At 43.0% G+C, this 19368-nt stretch overlaps 1 protein-coding gene across 1 annotated transcript; it reads right to left on the reverse strand.

Moving 5' to 3' along the window:
• Positions 1 to 918: 918 nt before the first annotated feature.
• LOC311505328 (metabotropic glutamate receptor 1-like) lies at positions 919 to 18163 on the reverse strand (the record flags this gene model as incomplete). Its single annotated transcript, XM_084568834.1, has 9 exons — positions 919 to 1768; positions 2311 to 3238; positions 4385 to 4511; positions 5290 to 5458; positions 5624 to 5870; positions 10021 to 10035; positions 10305 to 10540; positions 15750 to 15999; positions 17458 to 18163. 9 exons carry the CDS (start codon positions 18161 to 18163, stop codon positions 919 to 921), a joined length of 3528 nt encoding a protein of 1175 aa, XP_084424960.1.
• Between the last annotated feature and the right edge of the window lie 1205 nt (positions 18164 to 19368).

Consider the following 19368-nt stretch of genomic DNA (forward strand, 5'->3'; position numbering starts at 1 on the left):
GCTAGGCATATGTACATGTTTTCTTTTTACATTTAGCTAGCTGTTTTAGCTAGCTGTTTTAGTTAGCTGTTTTTCTCTGCTTCTATTGGTGTTAAGCTAATGAATGCTACAGGTAAGAACATCAATTTGTGGTTTGTCATACATATACAGAGCCTGGTTAGCCGTTCTCCCCTGCTTCTAGTCTTTATGCTAAGCTAACGAATGCAAACAAAGCTAGCCTTTCCACCCTGATTCTAGTCTTTATGCTAGGCTAGAGTATCAAAAGTGTAAAAACAGCTATTTGTGGTTTGACACGTTACGATGCAGCCAAACCAGCCGTTCTCCCCTGTTTCTAGTCTTTATGCTAAGCTAACATGTGCTAGATTTTGCTTTATATTTAGCTTACATGAATTCTATTCATCGTTTCATCTAGCTGTGATTTGTGAAAGTGAAAAAGATTATTTCCTCTAAAAAAAATCAAACTCTTTCTTTAGACGTCTTCCTTTCCCTGATGTATTACAGAACACGCGATGTGTAACACAAAACACATTTTCTTAAGGTATTGTCAAAGCGTATTGTCTTGCATTAAACAGAAACTATAATCACCTTTAAGATGTTTAAGAACATCTCACCTACAGTTGTTAAATAAATCTATATATATGATGTTAAATTGTAAATGTACACATATCTTAATTATGTTTTCTCATAAGAACAGAATCTTGTTTATCTTAAAAGCTTATGATAGAAATATACAGTTTGTAATAGGAGAAGTTTTCACTACTGCATTTGATTTTTAAAATGTTTGCTGACCCTTATCATGGAAAAGCTTTTAAGTGAAAATGACCAGAGAGTGAGTTTTTCCTTATAGATCATCATATACATCTCAAGTCATTATAAACTTGAAAATACAGTATAGCTGGAAATATTTCGAGTGTGCCCTCACAGAGTGGAGGAGCTTTGTTTGTAGTCTCTGAGGATGACAGAGGCATATGTCACATTTGGAGGCGTGCACAAGATTGACTCGGACACGGGCGAGTTGGGAAATGGGCGCGCCGGAGGACCGGAGCAATCGCGGAAAGGGGAGGGAGGCATCAGAGCCACGGAGTCCTCCACTGCTAATTTGACCTCGACCAAGTCCTCCTCGTCGTGAATCTGGGCGTTGTTGTACATGTAGCCGTGGAGAAGGCCAAACCGCTCGTTCTCCATCTCGTCCTCCTCCTCTAAAGGGGAGGTAGGCTCCTCGTCAAATGGGTCAAAGTGCACGGGCAAGACCGGTTCATGCTGGATGAGGTGAGCCTGGTGGTACACTGGCATGCCACCGCTCACAGCCTCAGGCATGCTAATCATATCACTGAGCTCAGGGATGTCACTGTTAAACTTGTTCACCACCACCTCCTCCTGCAGGTGGTCCATGATGACATGTTGGGGCATAATGCTATTTTGCTGCAGAGTCTGGTGGGAATAGAGCTCCACTTCCTCGCTCACATCTTTTATGAACCCGCAGGAAGGCATTTGCCCATGGGCCATCATGGGGGGAGTGGCAGGGGCGTTGTATCTGACAGGTTCACTCTCATCCTCCTCAGCCACATTGTACAAAGTCTTAGTGCTCAGGTCTGAGAACTCCAGGGCTGTGTTTTGGTAGGTATTAGTTAAGGGTTTGATGACAGCCATCTGATTCGAACCTGCTTCCTGTCTCTTCACATGCACTGACAGTCTGTGCCACATGTGATCCCCTTTTGGAGGATGTCTTGCACCTGGTTCAGACCATGACACAGACTTTCCATTAGAACTATGAACAAAATAAAGATGGCTGTTACTTCACAGGAACCCAGAAAGGTGGAGACAAAAAGAGCATTTCTGGTTCATGTAAAAAATATAAGGACTTAAGTGTATTCCAAAAAAATAAGTTGCATTTAAGTAATAGATCAGGGTATCTGCAGGTTTTAAAAAGCACTAAATGCCTCAGAAAGGCCTCACGATGCATCAAAAGCCTAAAATTAAATTTACAAATCTTTGCAGTCGACACTCGTGTTAATGACAGTTTTTTTTAGTAAAATGAATCCTGAAGAAACCCTGTATTCTGTATTTGTGATCTCACTTGCCATCCCTTAGCACACAGAGATGCTTGTTTTAATTTAGCCAACAGGTCAAAGGTTAAGAACGGCTGAGTGAATTGAGTACTGACCTACATCCGTCACACTTTACAACAGGTGTTCCTATGAAGGTAAATACAGTAAGACATCAGGTTCCCTCTGAGAGGGAATTACAGTAAAACCAGCATCCCTGAGGTGCCTCAGGAGCAGGACTCACAGACTCAATTAATGAACCTACCTGCCGTTTCCAGTGTTCTTCTTCCTCTTGAACATGTTGAGCAGGCTGTTGCTCCGGCAGGCGATTTTGCCGTCGCCGACGTGCATGCGCACAGCGTCAGAGGTGGTGAAGGCGCTGCGCACGTTTCGCTCCGGTTTGGCGATAATGATGTACATCTTGGGAGTGAACATGCACCCCAAAGCTACAGTCACACTGAGGCTCACGGAGAACGATGTAGTGATGATCTTGTAGTTGCTGCCAAAGTAGATCGGCACAAACGCCAGCCAGATTATACATGTGGTGTACATGGTGAAGGCGATGTATTTGGCTTCGTTGAAATTTGCAGGAACGTTGCGGGTCTTGAAGGCGTAGTAGGTGCAGCTCATGATGAGCAGGCCGTTGTAGCCCAGCGGAGCCACGACACCAAGGTTGCTGGTATTGCAGATGAGGAAGACTTCCCTGATGCTGGGGTAGGATTTGATGGGTTCAGGTGGCTCCATGATGATGAGGGTAACCTCCAAGGTGAGCTGGACGCTGATCAGGATGGAGGCGATAACGACCTGAGCCCAGGCGCTCATGAACCTCGGCTTCCTGGTGCAAATCTTCTTCTTGCTGCCTGCCAGGATGCGGGCGATGCGATTGGTTTTGGTCACCAGGGCGGAATAGCACATGGCGGCCGAGAGTCCAACGAGAAGTCTCTGGAGGTAGCAGGAGGCCACGGTGGGGCGGGCGATGAGGGTGAAAGGACACAGGTAGCCCAGGAAGATCCCCGCGAGGATGATGTAGCAGAGCTCCCGACTGGAGGACTTGACCACAGGAGTGTCACGGTACAGGACGAAGATGAAGGCGACAAACGACGTTACCAGGATGCCGAGGCAGGAGAAGACAACTTGGATAATGGACTCTGGATTGCTCCACTCCAGGTAGCGCAGGGGGATTGGTTCGCAGACTGATTAAAAAAACAAAAAAAACACAGCCACACTAAATTCCTGTTCACTTCGTGGTTAGATTTCAGATTTTTTTCAGTAAAAAGTATATGAAGGTTGTATTGTATAGGAACATTAAACATTAATCTAATGCATCCTAGCCTGAAAAATACAGTAAGTCTCAAAGTAGGTTTTTAGCTCAACTATAAATAAACCTCTTTCTACTCAGCCATGGCCAGGCTGGGCTGCAGCCAGCAGAGGAGCGGGCCAGAGCAGCCGGACAAAGTAAATATCTGCGTTTTTTCCAAATAAGATTGCCTTTTATGCCGGGAACGCACTCTGAATGTCTAAGGCATGTCGTTTTATTTATTTAGAGTCAGAGACAGAGAAGAGTGCACAGGAAGATTTTTTTTCATGCCATCCATATTGTACGGTTTCTATGTGTATTTAAACATCACGTGGTTGGGGGGAAAAAAGGAAGAAAAAAAAAGAAACAGATGCATGGATGATCCTATTAAGAAAGTGTCCTGTCTTTGAGCAGAGCAGAAGGCCTTTGAAAGTGGGCCAGAAGAGCGGTAAGTGAAGTAGGGCTGCTGCTGTCGGATGAAACGGTGAAGATGATGAATGGCTTTCAGGTGTCATGGGAGAGCAATGGAAATAGGACAGAACAGGTTTACGAAATAGCGCCGCAAAAAAAAAAAGCCTCAGCAGGGCGAGCTGCATAGGGTACAGGAAGGAGGGAGGAGGGGGGAGGAGAAGTAAAAGCTTGGAGGAAGTTAACTTTTTCTTTTTTTAACACAGCCTCTGATAAGCCAAAAGAATCTCCTCTCATCTCTGGGAGCATCAATCGTGCAACAGGAGCACAGCCTGTGGCCACTGAGGCAACCTAAATTCATCGTCTAAATTTAAATGACAAAAGTGCACAGCAGCAAAATCATCTGTTCGGATCAGATGAGGCAGAATTTTGTAGACTAGCCGGTCTTTTGTAGATTTAAAGCCACAGTATTTGGTTTCTGAATGTGCACAGATGGATTTCTGACTAAGTTGCCGTTGAGAGATGGTTCTGAAATCCCCCTTCTTCACTCATGTTAGTGGATGCTAAATAGCGAGCAATGAAATGAGCTGTCGCATTGCATGATGCATTGCACTGTGGGATTGTCTGAGCGTACCTTCCAGTTCTTTGTCGGGCCACCAGCCCAGCTCGCAGGCCTTGCATGTGAACTCGTCCTGGACATACTCGTTGTCTTTGCAGGCCGTGCAGATCCAGCAGCAGCTCACCTCCCCCTTCCTTATCACCTGGTTGGTGGAAAAAAATAAATAAATCAGAAACATTTTTCAGAACATTTTCTATTACTTTCAAACCATTTCAATGGATAGTTGTTTTATAGTTGTGCTTCTGTATATAAATAAGTAGCAGAACCCCCAGCTAAAAGACTTTATAGTCTGATGCTATTACACTTTTGTGTTTCCGGTTTGTGATTAACTTGTTTCAGAAAATGGCTTCAGACAAAACACTTGACTTCTCATCAATATCTACAGATCTGACAATGAAAACATGTAATTAGTGACTGATTAACTTTCATAAAGGTAGATTTATTAACTTTTCCACCTGTTCTGTTCCCTTGTATTTCCTGTTTCATGGTGTGAGCTCCTACCTTGTGGCCCTGCCTCTCCCTTTGCCTGTTGTCAGTTCTTCTGTGTTTCCTTGATGTTCTCTGGTTGTGCCCCCAGGTTTTTGTGTGCCTTGGTCTTTTTTTTTTTTTGGATTTTTATCTTAATTACTTCTTTGGTTGGACTCTTGTTTTTTGGAATTCCCTGTTCATTACAGCAGCACCCTTTGTTTTCTTTTAGGTACGTTTTAATTATCTTTTAGGCACGTTTCCTGTTCCTGCCTCTTCCTGTGCATGCATCTGGGTCCAACCTTCATGTTATTTTAGAAACCTTTCAAAACCTAGCAACCTGCAGTTTGTTCTTATCAATGGCTTGCAACTTGGTACATCCATACTACCGAACACCACAGATGAAAATACGCTGACTGAATAACAGATCTACGCGTAAAAGATGCGTCCTTGACCTTGATCTCTCCTTTGGAGCAGGGCTCGCTGCAGACGGAGCGGACCATGTCGCTGCGGTTCATCTGGATCATCTCATCGTCAAGGCTGAGGAGGCCCTCATGCCAGGAGCCAATGTTGATGTAGTCATAAACACCAGACTCCACACGTTGGAAGTTCATAATCTCGTACCTGATGGTGGAGAGAAGGACACGAGCGACATTTCATGAACCCAGAACCTTCTTGCTGTGAGGTATTAGTGCTAACCACCACACCGCTGTGCCGCTAAACCCATTTCCAGAACAACAAATATTACTATACAGTGTTTCAAGAAGAAAGTCAATGAGGTGCGTTTACCTTCCAGGTGAGTCGCCGTTCTCGTCAAACCATATGTCCTCCCCAGACACACCGGTGAAGGTCGTCTTGAGGAGAAACTCCAGTAAGTGGCTTCCATCGACAGGCTTCATGGCATCGCAGAGCCCCACATGCCCAGGGCAGAGGTGAGTGTGCATGTCCTGCAGCCCGTGGGCCATGGCATAGATGGCATTGATGACAAAGCCCATCTTGCTGTCCTGGACGTAGTTGTCCTCCAGACTTTCATAACCTGCCCACACGTGAGACAACAGTGAGGGTTCGTCTTCAGGGGTAAGTTTAAAAATAATAAGGAAAAGCCTTACAGGAGGAGCTTCACTGTTGCAAGCAGTAGCATGTTATGTGTTTTTTTTTATCTTCTAAGTTTCAGGAGTACCGCTCAGGTGCGACTAGCGTGATGTAATATATTACAAAGGAGTGATAGGGTGCAAGATGCATTCTTGTAATTATCAGGCTACATGCAGGCTTTACCTCAGTGGGAGACTGCTTTAACAGAGGTGAAAGCCTCAGAAAATGGCTTCAAAGAAACCTTGTTACCATGGCAAAACTAGTCATCTCTGCAGTCAGGATTCAATTAGAGTTTGTCCAAAACTGTAAAAACCCTGCACCATTTTAGAGGAGTCTGTTCTCCTCCACCGGAAGAATGAACCAGCTATTCTCACATTTGTGTTTGTTTGTTTTTTTCCTCAGACAAACAGAATGAGCGAATGAGACGAAAAATGATTTAACTCTGGATACAAACAGCGTGTGATGTTATCACCCTATCAGTTCAGTGTAATGCAAGCTAGAAGCAGGGTCAGCAGAGTTGTTTTTTTTTTTAGTTGCATTATGTTAAAACAACTTATTATAAAGATCATGCATTCAGTCTACTCTGGTAAAACAGTGGACCAGGTTTGTACAAGTGTGTTTGGCAGCAGCTGGAGTTGAAAATCACCTGGTGTTTTAAACCTTCTCCTGGTAAAAAGCCATTTTGGGTTTTTATAATCATCCGTTTTTCACTTCTCAAGTTTTTGTAGGAGAATTTTAATTTGAGAAAGTGACACCTGGTGTATCGTTGCTAATTGGACTTGAAGTTGTGTGACACATGGCGGGCTTTCCCCTTCAATGTGTCACATGAACCTCTTTCAGAATCCTTTTTTAATATTTTATGCTCATCAAGTGCTGTATAATGGAGCAACTAAATGTAATTACCAATGGAAACCAATACTGCTTGTTCAAAAAAGTGGGTGTCTGTTACATTTGTGGATGGTTTAATATGTTTCACTGATAATGCAATGCATCTCATCCATTATAAATAACTCTCTTTATAGCTGCTATATGTAATCAGTAGTTATAAAGTGGAGACACCGCAAGGAAGATATGAATTCAATTTCCCTGTTGGATTTTCATTAAAGTGGAACTACTGTTTTTTACAACCTGGACCTTATTTCTAGCATAAAATACAGTTGTTTACTCACCCATATAACTTTTATGTAACTTGTATTCTTTCAAGAGATAATTAGATCTGCGTATATCCATATAGTGGGAGTGACTGGGGCACCGAAACGCAGCCTCTAAATAACGCATTAACTCATTAATTTCACCAATATTTTGTTATCGTACGCTAGTGCTATTCCCCGTTGAGTCCAGAGTTAGCTGTTATCATCATCTGGGGTCTGTAGATTGACCTACACACCCCGGATGATGTCTCCTGACCTGGATGATGTTGTCTCTGAGCACCGCGCACCTGCAACAGCTGGCTTGTTCACCTGTGATTTGCTATTGCAATGGTTCATCCACAACCTCAGAATCGGAAAAATATTCAGCCATGCTGCAAAAAACTAGCAGTAGTACGATAACAAAATATTGGTGAAATGAACGAGTTTAGCGGCAGATAATAATAATAATTAATAATAATAATAATAATAATAATTGTAACCCTTAATTGTCCCGCAATGGGGAAATTTCAGTTCCTGATGTTTGATCCAGTGGGCTGCGGCCTCTAAGGACTGCGCCCGGGGAGCAATTGGGGGTTAGATGCTTGCTCAGGGAACCTCAGCCATGGAACCGGCGGGAGGCGAGCCTGGGACCCCTCGGTCCCAAGCTGTGCCTCTAACCACTACTCCACAGCTCCTTCTAAAAGGTTGTGGAATGCATTGGCCGGGAATCGAACCCGGGCCTCCCGCGTGGCAGGCGAGAATTCTACCACTGAACCACCAATGCTTACATAATGTGTTATTTAGAGGCTGCGTTCCGGTGCCCCAGTCACTCCCACTATATGGATATATGCTGATCTAAATATCTCCTGAAGGAATACAAATTACACAAAAGTTATATGGGTGAGTAAACGATCTTATTTTATGCCAAAAATAAGGTTCAGGTTGTAAAAAAACAGTAGTTCCCCTTTAAGTTTTCTAAATGTTTAAACATGCAAATACGGTGTTATCTATCATGTATCATATTTGCCTGTGTGCATATATGCAAACTTTCAGAATATATAGAATACATTTTGTTGGTGTACATGTAAGTGCTATTGCAGAGTTTGGGGCAAACTCAGTCACAGCCACGGAAGATTTGTGCTGCAACATTAAAAACAACTATTTATGGTAAAATATATCACCATCAAACTTCCCCAGTTGAATACTTGGATGGTAGGTTTATGTATTAATGGATTTCTGAAATTCCACTTTTAAATATGCAAAGTAGAGATTGTTGCATGGGTGTCCTATAGACAAATGTGTATTCTGGACATTTTTGCCCCAGTAGTTTAAAAAGAGGACATGTTGTGGAAGCCCAAAAATATTGTTCTCATGTCTAACTGTGACAAATAAAGTGAAGTATGTTTTATTAGTTCCGTTTGTGAGTGCTTCCTATTTGATTGCAGATTATGTAACAGGGATTAAAACATCTATTTTCTTTTTTCTCTTGGTTTTGCGTAAAATTATCAGTCAGATGTAGCTAATTTGACATTATCCTTAACCTCTGCGTGTCATTTTCAACTACTGGAATAAAATCCACACTCTCAGTGTTGTTTCTTTTGCACTAATTTCCTATTGTGACATTTTATTTGATGCAGAGCCAGGATTTCACGTTATATAATTAGTCAGTGTCACTCCTGCAGCATTTAACTGTGTGACAGCTTCACGAGCATCATTCGGTGTCGCCTGTGTTTGCTGCCGCTCGTGTCAGGTGGGCTAAGAAAGGTGGACTGTTCGGAAACTCAGTGCCTGCGCAAACAAACACGTAAACAGTAGATTCGGCGGCAGCTGGGCGAGCGTCCGGTGGGAGCTGCTTCGCTGGTGATGACCTAGTTTTAACAGCTCCTTGGCTTTGACGCTCGCCACACTTACTGAGGCTGTGTGAGCTTCAGACATGATGCGGTGATGACATGATGTCAGCATGCAAGCAGAGGACCCACAGCACGGCTGCACGTCGGGATCAGTCGGCTGCATGACAACTTAACCTCTCTCTGTCGTGTCAACTTAAACTGCAGCAGGAGGGTAAAATGGACTGGTGCGGAATCTATTTCTGTGGCCACATGCAACTTAAGCAGCCAGTTACCATCTCACTCAAATGTTATTGGGCTGTTTTATAGGACTGTCTTAAGGCTGGGAAGGGTGGAGGCAAAGTGAGAGCAGATAAGACCCAATTGTTGGTCTCTCTAAAAAAACAACAACAAATAAACATCCCAATAGCTTCATATATTAGAGGTCAACTGAGATTAATTGTAAATATAAATCTCAACGGCTAATAAAACCTTAATATCAGTCAACCTCTACGTATATTTCCAAAGTGAGGAGCGTTATGGTTCCATTCGGAGGATATTCACTCACCGTCTTGGAGTTCTACACCAAAATAAATTCAAAACAAACATAAATAAAATAATAAAATGAAAACAATAAAAGTGACAGGACAGCAGACAATAACTCTATCTCCACTTATGAGACAAAAACGAACACTCTCTAAGAACTGCTATTAAATTATGAAGGCGTGTGGAATAAAATGGACATAACTGTTGGATTAAAAGGACAACACAGAAATAAAAGGTGCAAAGCAAAAGGCTAATTTGATTTATATCCTGAGAGCTGTCAACTGAAAAGTAAAAGTATGGGTTTTCTGCTTTTATTACATTTTCTTCACATCTTTTGCTGCATGCACGGTTTTATATTTACGTTTATCAACATGTTTCAGCATGATTTGTTATTTCAAATTCAGAGGTGATTGAGAAAAATTCTTATTGCAAACGTAAATATACAGGCTTTTATTTAGAAAAGGAAAAAGAAAAACTTAAAAGAAATGAATGAGCAGAACGTAAAAATTGGGGAAACATGCTTGTTGAGCATTGTTTCGAGAAATCAAAAACTTAAGCTAACTCTGTTCCTTTGTAAGTGAAAATGATTTACCTAGATCATCATCCTCTGTGAGGCCAAAGTGTCACAGAAATGAACAATATGAAAAGAAATATGTGTTACTGAGTTGACCTGGAGAAAAGTCCACCCCCTGGCAGCCTAATTCATAATTAAAGAGCGTGTTCCACTTTACGGGGGCCTTTCGGCATCGTCCTCTGGGCATTGAACGCATCAGAACAGTTCCAACAGACAAGCCGATGTGCACACCGGCGTAAAAAGATGTGAAACAACAACTGCAGGAAAACATCGCAATCCCTCAACGGGTTGTTTTTAGCTACCTGAGCAGTTCCGCGCGTAGTTCAGGTTCTCTTGCGGGTGCCCGGGAAGGCGGCACTGAAAGCGGTACTGCCAGAACTCGGGGAACCACGGGTTGCGGGTGTTGGTGCTGAGCTTGAGCTTCAGGAAGTAGTCGTCGAAGGAGGAGACCTCTTCGGACTGCAGCTTGACGGTGAGGCCGCCCACAGCCTCCTGCTCGTACCCCTCCACCACCTCGACTCGGTCGGCCCAGCCGTCGCTGCAGGGGAGGAACGCACTGAAATAAGTGCAACTGGAGCGAGACCCTCAGTCTGTGCCGCACATGCATTAACATGGCAGAAGAGCCTAACACGACCTTTGACCCTTGAAACATCCTGAAGGACATTGCACTTGTTTTTCTCTGAGAATGTATATATAATATATAGATAAACACCATATCAGACACGCACATGCACCCATGTTAACCTGCAAATGGCAAAACCAAGAATCCTAGATAAAAATGCATAAAAACACAACACAACACTGACATTTATCTCTTTTCTGAAGGTATTTCAAGAATCATGTTAGACATTTTTGAAAGCATTTGGATGTTGCAATATTCTTTTGAAAACACATGACTCATAATCCAAACCAAAGTCATTAATAAATACTCCCGATGTTACTTAAGGGGGTGGAAAACAACAATTTAATAACCTTATTCTGCAAATATAAGAATTATTTCTTAATCCAGATTTTGGGCAAAGCCTTTCAGGATATATTTGTAGAAGAAAACGCCATATTTTTAGCAATAAAATGCTAAACAGATGCGCTACTCAAGTGTAGATTTGTGGCTCAGAGTACTCATGTATTCATTTACAAACATGGAAGATGTGTATTGTGCTATTCTATACTCTACATATTTATTAGGAACAGCATGTAGGAACTAAAATGAGTTATTACTCTCTATACTGATGGTACTGGTGGTACTTTCTCCCTGTGTCGCTGTGGCAGCTCCAAAACTCTGGAACAATCTGCCTCAGCACATCAGACAGGCCTCCTCTCTGTCTGTTTTTAAATCCCACCTAAAGACCCACCTCTTCTCCTTGGCTTTTAACACCTAGTAGGAAGTTGACCTCATTTATTTTATTTTAAGGATTTTTACTGTGTTTTATCTGTTATCTCTTTTATCTCATTGGCTTTATTTTTGTTTTACCGTACTTTTACCTCATTGTGTTCGTTGTTCTATTGTACTTCTGTTGTGTTATTTATTGTATTTTATTGTGAAGCACTTTGGAAACCTTGTGTTTATTTAAATTGTGCTATATAAATAAAATTGGATTGGATTGGATTGGATTGTATTGTATTAAATAAAACAAACAGGGACTCTTTGAGGATTGTGGAAACACTGTCGACATGTATAATAGAAGCAGTTTTTAATAACCCGCTAGGTTTTCAGCAGGTTATTAGGTTTTTACTGAAAGGCACAACCTAAAACTAACATCTAAACCTAAACCTAAATAATCAAATCTGTCTCATTTCTGAATCTACAAGGAAATAAGATCCTTAAAATACAAGTCACCCTTTTGTTTCCCCTGACTTTGTTTCCCTTTCGGCCTCCCCCCGCCGAGGGGCGTGGAGTGCTCACTGTACTTGCCGAAAGAAAAAGAGCCCACGGACACAATCACAAGTCTGGTGAGAATTCGCAGATTGGTGCTGTAGCAGTGCAATCTGCCCCCGGAGTGAGACGAGCTCCCACCCTCCCAACGCACAGGCTCTGAGGCGTAAGTGTGATTTCTGTGTCTACTCTGGTTATAGTTTGTATTTATAGTTTGTACGCTCGACTATTAAAAAAAAAATCCATTCTCCATTCTGCACCATCGTGATGAAACAAAATATGCTATTTGACACTGCAGATTTGAATCATGCCTAACAAATAAAACCTTCATTTGAGCAGCAAATGCACGATGAGTATTTATAAAGCAGCTTCTTACAGTGTGGGATCAAACCTGTGATGTGGTACTGTACATGTATGTGTGTGAAATGGTCTTAAACAGCTAAATCCAGGGATGATTCGGTATAAAAATACATATTTAGAAAGCAATAAATCACATCTCAGGTGAATCAGGTGGAACAAATTAAAGGACCCCTTCGTATTAATTAGGAGGATCTATTAGAAATGAAAAACAGTATGCATAACTATCTTTTCATAGGTGTTTGATCACCTGTAGATATAAACAAGACTTCTTTCTTGAAGTAGTAGACAAACCAAACACTAGCAGACAGCTTTGAAAAACGGAGGCGGTTGCAGTTTGCAGCCTCACCACTAGACGGCGCCAAATCTGACACAGTCGTCCTTTAACACAAGAAACTACAGTAAATTTACACTAAAAGGTACAAGTATAGCCACTTTCAAACAGACTGTATTAATTTACTAATTGACAATTTGCTCTAATATGAAATATGGAAGAGCCTGGTATCAGTTTTTAGCTCTGCTAGTAGCGTAGCTCCAGGGACTGACTTTCCAGAAAATTGCTGCGATCCAAACTGAACTCAACAACTACAGAATAGATTGATTTTTTTATAATACAGATTTTTTTTTTAGTGCTACTTAAGATTTTTAAGTGTACAGTCTCATTATTAACCAGATGGATCACTTTAAAAATGTAAAATACTTCCGTCTATGACTAAATAGCTGCAAAAGATCGGCCAATGCTAATGTTAGCATGCTGACACTAAAGTAAGATGGTAAACATGGTCGCTTTAAATGGTGCTTTGTGTAATGGGTTAGGGTTAAGTTTCATACCACCAATTAAACACTAACACCCTCCTAAAACTCTAAGTTGTGCGCATTTGTGTCTTAATGCAGCTTTATCCTACAAACAAATCTGGGACGAATGCATCATTTTATGTACTCCAAACAGAGTCTAAAGATGTTTAATATTGCACAAGGGACAAAAATATCACTAACCCGACTTCTAAAACCAAAAAAACACAAGTGTGGGTTTCAGAAGCTGGAGCCGGCAGCACGTTTGGCTCGGCTGGCACTCTAAGAATGAACTGACAATGACCGTCCTGTGTGACAGTCTCAACAGTACCTGACCATCTGCTTCTCAGCATCACACTCCCCCTGGTCCAACACTCTGAGCGCCAAAAACCTACAGCTCTGACGTCAACACACACGCACACACGGTGCACATTTATATCACAAATCCGAGGCCAAACGCTGATGGATCGTTTAAATTAGGGCAGGGGAGATTTATGTGGAGTACAAGCAAAACTAAAGTTTATCTTGGGGAAGACATTTAAAAAAACAGATTGGGAGCTAATCGCTGCAGCGCTCGGTGCTTTTATCATTTCCAAACGGGGCGCTTCACTTGATCAGATGAGCTGTTTGTTGTCGAGATGTGTGGGATCTCTGGTGTGAGAACAGCCATCTCTTTCATCCTCCATACGGCAGAAGATGGATGGCCGATGACCAGCGCCTCGGGCATTTCGACCGGCACAGGCCCGCATGTGTTCACTTGCTGCATTGCTCTAAAAAACATTTTTCCTTTTTCTGTAGTCTCCTTGACCCAGAAAACACACACACACCGCTCTACCAAACTCACGGCCTCCTTATCTTCCACGGAGACCTAGGCAGCGGTGCGAATCCAAGCGGAAAGGGAAGTTTAGGCTTTAAATCGCCCTATTTTTGTTTCGCACATGTATTTTCATCGTTTGGGTTGCAGGGAGGCTGTGCCGACTCCTTCTCTGACAGCCTTTGTGAATAAAAGAACTGCACATTAACAAACCAACTCGCAGCAAATAAAGCACGTCTAGTTTTTATTTTTTTTTATTGCAGCCTCCTTTCAGGTGGTGCAGCTACTCCTAACAGGACTTGAGGTGAGCCGAGACACCACAAAGAGGGGATGTCTGCTCCGTGTGCTGATGCGAGCTTTGATGTTCACTACTCGGCGCTCCCCGGCTTACGCTGGAGGTGCTGTCCCATATTAGCCCATCCTGCCTGTGATCTGACAGGGAGCGGGAGAGCTGGCTGCGCGGATGCATTATTCATCACCGAGCCTGACTCAAAGCGTCTCCTGCTTTCAGAGGAACTCTGCTCCCCCGTAGGAAAAAAAAAAAAGATGATTTCGGTTTCACGCGAACTTTTCGTACACAATCACTTCAGAGCATTAGCTGAGGGTTACAACAGGGACTTCAATACGCAGCAATGTATATTGTCATGTTTCTATAATGAGTATAACATTGTACAAGTTTGAATCTGAATGCATCTGTTGGAAAAGATCATGCCAAATTATTGAAAGCTTAGCAGATAATAAATGGGCCGCTACAGTGTCATCAATAACCATGGCACAAATTGACTGAAGATAGAAAAGATGCTCGGAAAGATGTAAACTATGTCACGGTTTTGAGTTTCTGAACGTTTTCCTTAATCTTGTTTGGTATTCCTTGTGTTTCCCGATTTTATTTTTCAATCTTCCTCCCCGGTGTTCCTCGTCCTAGCTTTTACTTCCTGTGTTTTCCCTTAGTTTCCCCTGTGTCCCTCATGTTTATATATAATCCTGCCTTTCCCTGCGTCCTCCGTCGAGTCGCCTGGGAAGTCACGCCTGCGCATGTTCCCTCATGTTCCTGATCAGTTCCTCGTGCTCCTGGGTTCTTGTCTTGCTTTTGTTTTTTTGGATTCCACCTGTTGTTGGATCCACGTTTTTGGATTTTACCTGCTTCACAACTTGTTGTTCCTGTTTTCATAGTTCTGGACTGTGTGTTTGAACTTGGGATTGAAAGCTACTAAACTGAACTTATGTTTCCAGAGTCAGAAACTAGCTTTTAACTTCTATAACATTGAAGACTTCACCCTTAGTTCATTCGTTCATTCATTTTCTGTAACCGCTTGTCCTCTGGAGGGTTGCGAGGGGGGCTGGAGCCTATCCCAGCTGTTATAGGGGCGAGAGGCGGGGTACACCCTGGACAGGTCGCCAGTCTATCTCAGGGCTAACACAGAGAGACAGACAACCATTCACACTGAAATCACCCTCAGTAAAAAAATATAAATCCATCTACTGATGATGTTGAAGCCATGAACTATGAAGATCATGTGATTCAAAGCTACTAAATTAACTTTGTTCCAACTCTGAAGCTTTTAACATCCTGGGATGCAATTTAATATGACTTTACATCCATAAAACATCCATAAAAGGAGAAAAAGCCTTTAAAGTGAAAAATATAAATTAATGTGCCAATGGAGATCATGATCAAGCTCCTGAGTGGCTAAAATATAAATAAACTGAGACATGATGGTCACCTAACTGCTACAAAAGCTAATCATATGAGGGTTCAGTTTTCTTTTCATGTGAACTCTGTGTTTGTCCGCCGATGTGCTGCCTGAGTCAGTGATCACTGATGAGAAACAGCAGAAAGCAAAAAGACAAAACAAAATAACAACGTGTCAAACGGGAAAGCCCCGCGGGGGAAAACATTCTCCAACAAACCTGCCAATTAGGAGGAACTCCCCGGCTACTCCGAGCCGCCTCATGGCCATGAGCAGCCCGCGGACTGTCATGCCTTCGCAGAAGCAGACAACAACCCTGGCTTTGGGCAGGCGCTCCCGCAGCTTCCTCAGCAGCCTGTCGAAGTGCTTCTCGCCGGCGTTGCTGTAGATCTTGTCAGAGTGGGCGATGCACAGGCCGTCCTGAGAGGCGAGCTCTTTGAACACTTCCATCCCACTCTCGCCGTAGTTACCTGCAGACGAGAGGAGGCGTCAAGTGAGGGTCATTCACAAGTTAACTCTTCCACATTTAATTGACCTAGTAAGCCTCCAAACTTCTCCACACGGAATCAAGAGCGGTGCAACTGGAGCAAACGGGGTGACGGTGACCTCTGCAGCAGTATCTAACTCAAAGGCTTGTCGCTTTTAGGTCGCCTCTCCTCTCCGTATCAGCTGCATCTGATAAAGCACAACAAATAGGCCAAGCTGCCTCTGAAACATCCAAAAAACCTGTGCGGCATATTTATTTTATCACTGCTGTAAACAAAGAACGCCTGCCGCCAGATCTCTGATTGGTTTTTTACAAGCTGGAGCTTAAACTTGTCTTCGAAAAAAATAATAATAGTACTAATAAAAATAGATGACTGCTGCTTTATAATATGACTCAACACTGTGGGAGGAATTTTAAGTGTGATAATCTCTCTATGCTTTTGGATGCTTATAAAAAATAATTTAAGAGACATTTTTATTGCCTTTACGTAAGATAAATCAAACAATGTGCTAAATATAAGTTGGGGAGGGGGATTGCTGAACAGCCTGGACTAATAATAACAAACACTCTTTATGTATTAACTATTTATTTTCCTTCCTGATTAACATTGCACAGATCCCCAAATATATTTATTATTGCTTGTTTTCAGTCCAAGATTTTGTATTTTTCTTAAAAGAGAGAAAGGAAGTGAGTCCTAAAGAACAAAAGCACAAAATGTTTGGCATTTTTTGCAATTAATTCATTTTCTTTTCCTCGACAAACAAGTTAATTGACTAATTGTTTCAGCAGCAGCTAATTGGGGCTTGTATGTCGACCATATTAAATAAGATAAAACAGGAAGAAAGAATGAAGAAAATGAAATATAATGTCTTCAGTACGGTCATTTAGGGTCTTTATAGTGTTTGAAGGGTAAAAGGAAACCTCACACAAAAAAACAAACAAACACTGAGCTCCATTTTCTCTTTCCTCCTGCGACTAATAAAAACTTGGATGAGGCTTCAGTCTGCAGCCACCTCACACATATTAAAAAGCGGCCGAGAGTTTCTACGAGAGAAAACAAGAATATTTGTTGAATCCGTGCTCAGCCTTCACGCAGAGACGTTTAACATCTCCTGTGTCTCTGTGGTGGTCTTCTTATGTTTTTATTTCCTGAGGCCTCCGCAAGATGAAAAAAACACTACAGAGACAGAAGTGTTGAATCATTAAAGGGGCATTGCAACAATTTTAAGCCTGATGTTCAGCAGGGGGGGAGTTGCTGAAAAAACAGATTATGTCAGAGTGACGCCATCTCGGTTAGCTTGGAGGTATGGGACAATTAATTCAAACCCAGGGAGACATAGAGAGTCTAATTGAAACAGCTATTGTGTTGCATTATGGGAAATCATAAGTCAACTTCTAACAATATGAAAGCGTAATATCCTTAATTAACAAGGTGTCTTACCTTCCGTGTGAACCGCAGACACGTAGGTCCAGTTGTATCGTTTGACAATGTCCAGCAGGGCTCTGGCTTGAAGAGTGTCCGAGGGCACGACCCTGAGGAAGTACTTGAACAGCGTCTTGTCACTGAGGTCGATGCTGGTGGCGGAATAGGCGATCTGTGGTATGTTGAACAGCTGCAGAAGGTTTTGGACTTGAATCGCGACAGAGCTGGAGCCGGGCCCGATGACTCCCGCGATGGGCTTCTTGGTCGGCGGCGGCTGACTGGAGGGGACGCCTTCGATGCACCACTTGGAGCCGTCCGACTCATCCCGGATGGAGATGAGGGAGTCCCTTATGAACTCAATGCTCTGCTCCAGAGCCACAGAGGAGTGCCAGCAGGAGTCCCTGATCTCACAGCCCAGGCTGATGTTGGGCAACAGGTTCGGGTCCGAGTTAATCCGATCCAAGGCGTGGAACATGGCCTCCACTCTCTGGATGCCGTACTGCTCCCGAACCTCTCCGCACTTCCTCTCTGCCACCTTCTCGGCCGAGGGCTGGTGGTGGACAGAGAAGAGGGCGCCGATTATAATATCCCCGTCCATCCTCGCCACCAGGCGAGAGGCAGAGCTCGGCACCGGCGACCTCTCATACTTCCCTTTGGACAAAACGAACGCCTCAAACAGCAAAACAGGCAAATACAAAATGCTTATTGCAGTCAGGTAAATCATATTCGACATTGTGCCACGGGTCCTGGGTGCAGAATCACGTCCACTTGGCCATAATAGCGGTCCATCAATCCTCCATGGGTAAAAGGTGCCTCTCCTTCAGTGTTGTCACCCTGTAAGTGAGACATGAAGCATTAATTCTTACCATATACACCAAAAAACAAGGATCAGGTGTTTTTCTCTCTCTCTTATTTCAGCTTGTAGGATTCATCACTTTCATCTGAGGCAAATCATGACTCTTTTCTGACATTTTACTGACAAAGCCGTGCATGTACCAGTCAGTTAACTATGTGTTATTTCACAGATTCAATCACATCATCTCTAAAATGTTAAAGGATAGACCAGGTCCCTGCTTTTACATGCAAACGAGCTTAAATTGACAACTATATAGGAGGGCTATATAAAGTTAGAAGCTCAAAAACAACAAATATGAAGCTTTAGAGACACTAGCCTGTACATCTGCTGATCTGGAGGATGTGGAGTCATTTTTATGACAGAGAACCTCCTTTAAGTTTCAGCACCACGGACAGCTGCCACTGTAGACGCCGAGGATCTCAGCTGATCCTCCGTTTCAACCTGCGACTGTTTCCTGAACTTTTACCTCTCAAACATCACACACAACACTGGCGTCGTGAACAGACGACTGAATCGTCTGTTCGCGACTTCAACAGCTGACTCCAGATCCCGCATCGTAGCCCTAAACGAGTGTCACCTACGGGACAAAGCATCGTGCATGCACACGCATCCCATTTACAGGGCTGGATATTAACTGACAGAGCAGACTGTTAAGGAGGGTGTGTGTTTTTGTGTGTGCAAAGCGTCACATCTAATGGTCTTACCTGCACCAGGCAGTCCGGGACATAGTGGCTCCGTGTCTCCTCTGAAGCAGCCGGACTGGACTCTGCTGAGAAAACACGGCGGGACTGACTCTCTCTCCCTCCCTCTCTCTCTTTCTCTCTCTGCACTGATCATGAGATGCCCCCTTCTTCTCCTCTTCCTCACTGCATCTTGAAAACAGGTCACAGTCACTGCAGTGTCCCTGATTTGAGACCCCAGTTCATGCGCGTCAGCCGGGACAACCGTGCATCGATAAATTTGACATGTTGGTAATGTAATACTCAGGTGCATGCAGAAGGAGATTTAAACAATTAAGGGAAGATGGTAACTTCACAAGCCAAAATAGCTGCACCAAAGCGAAACGGGAAAGA

This window comes from Chelon labrosus (genome assembly GCF_963514085.1).
Source record: "Chelon labrosus genome assembly, chromosome: 20".
Taxonomy (NCBI): Eukaryota; Metazoa; Chordata; class Actinopteri; order Mugiliformes; family Mugilidae; genus Chelon; species Chelon labrosus.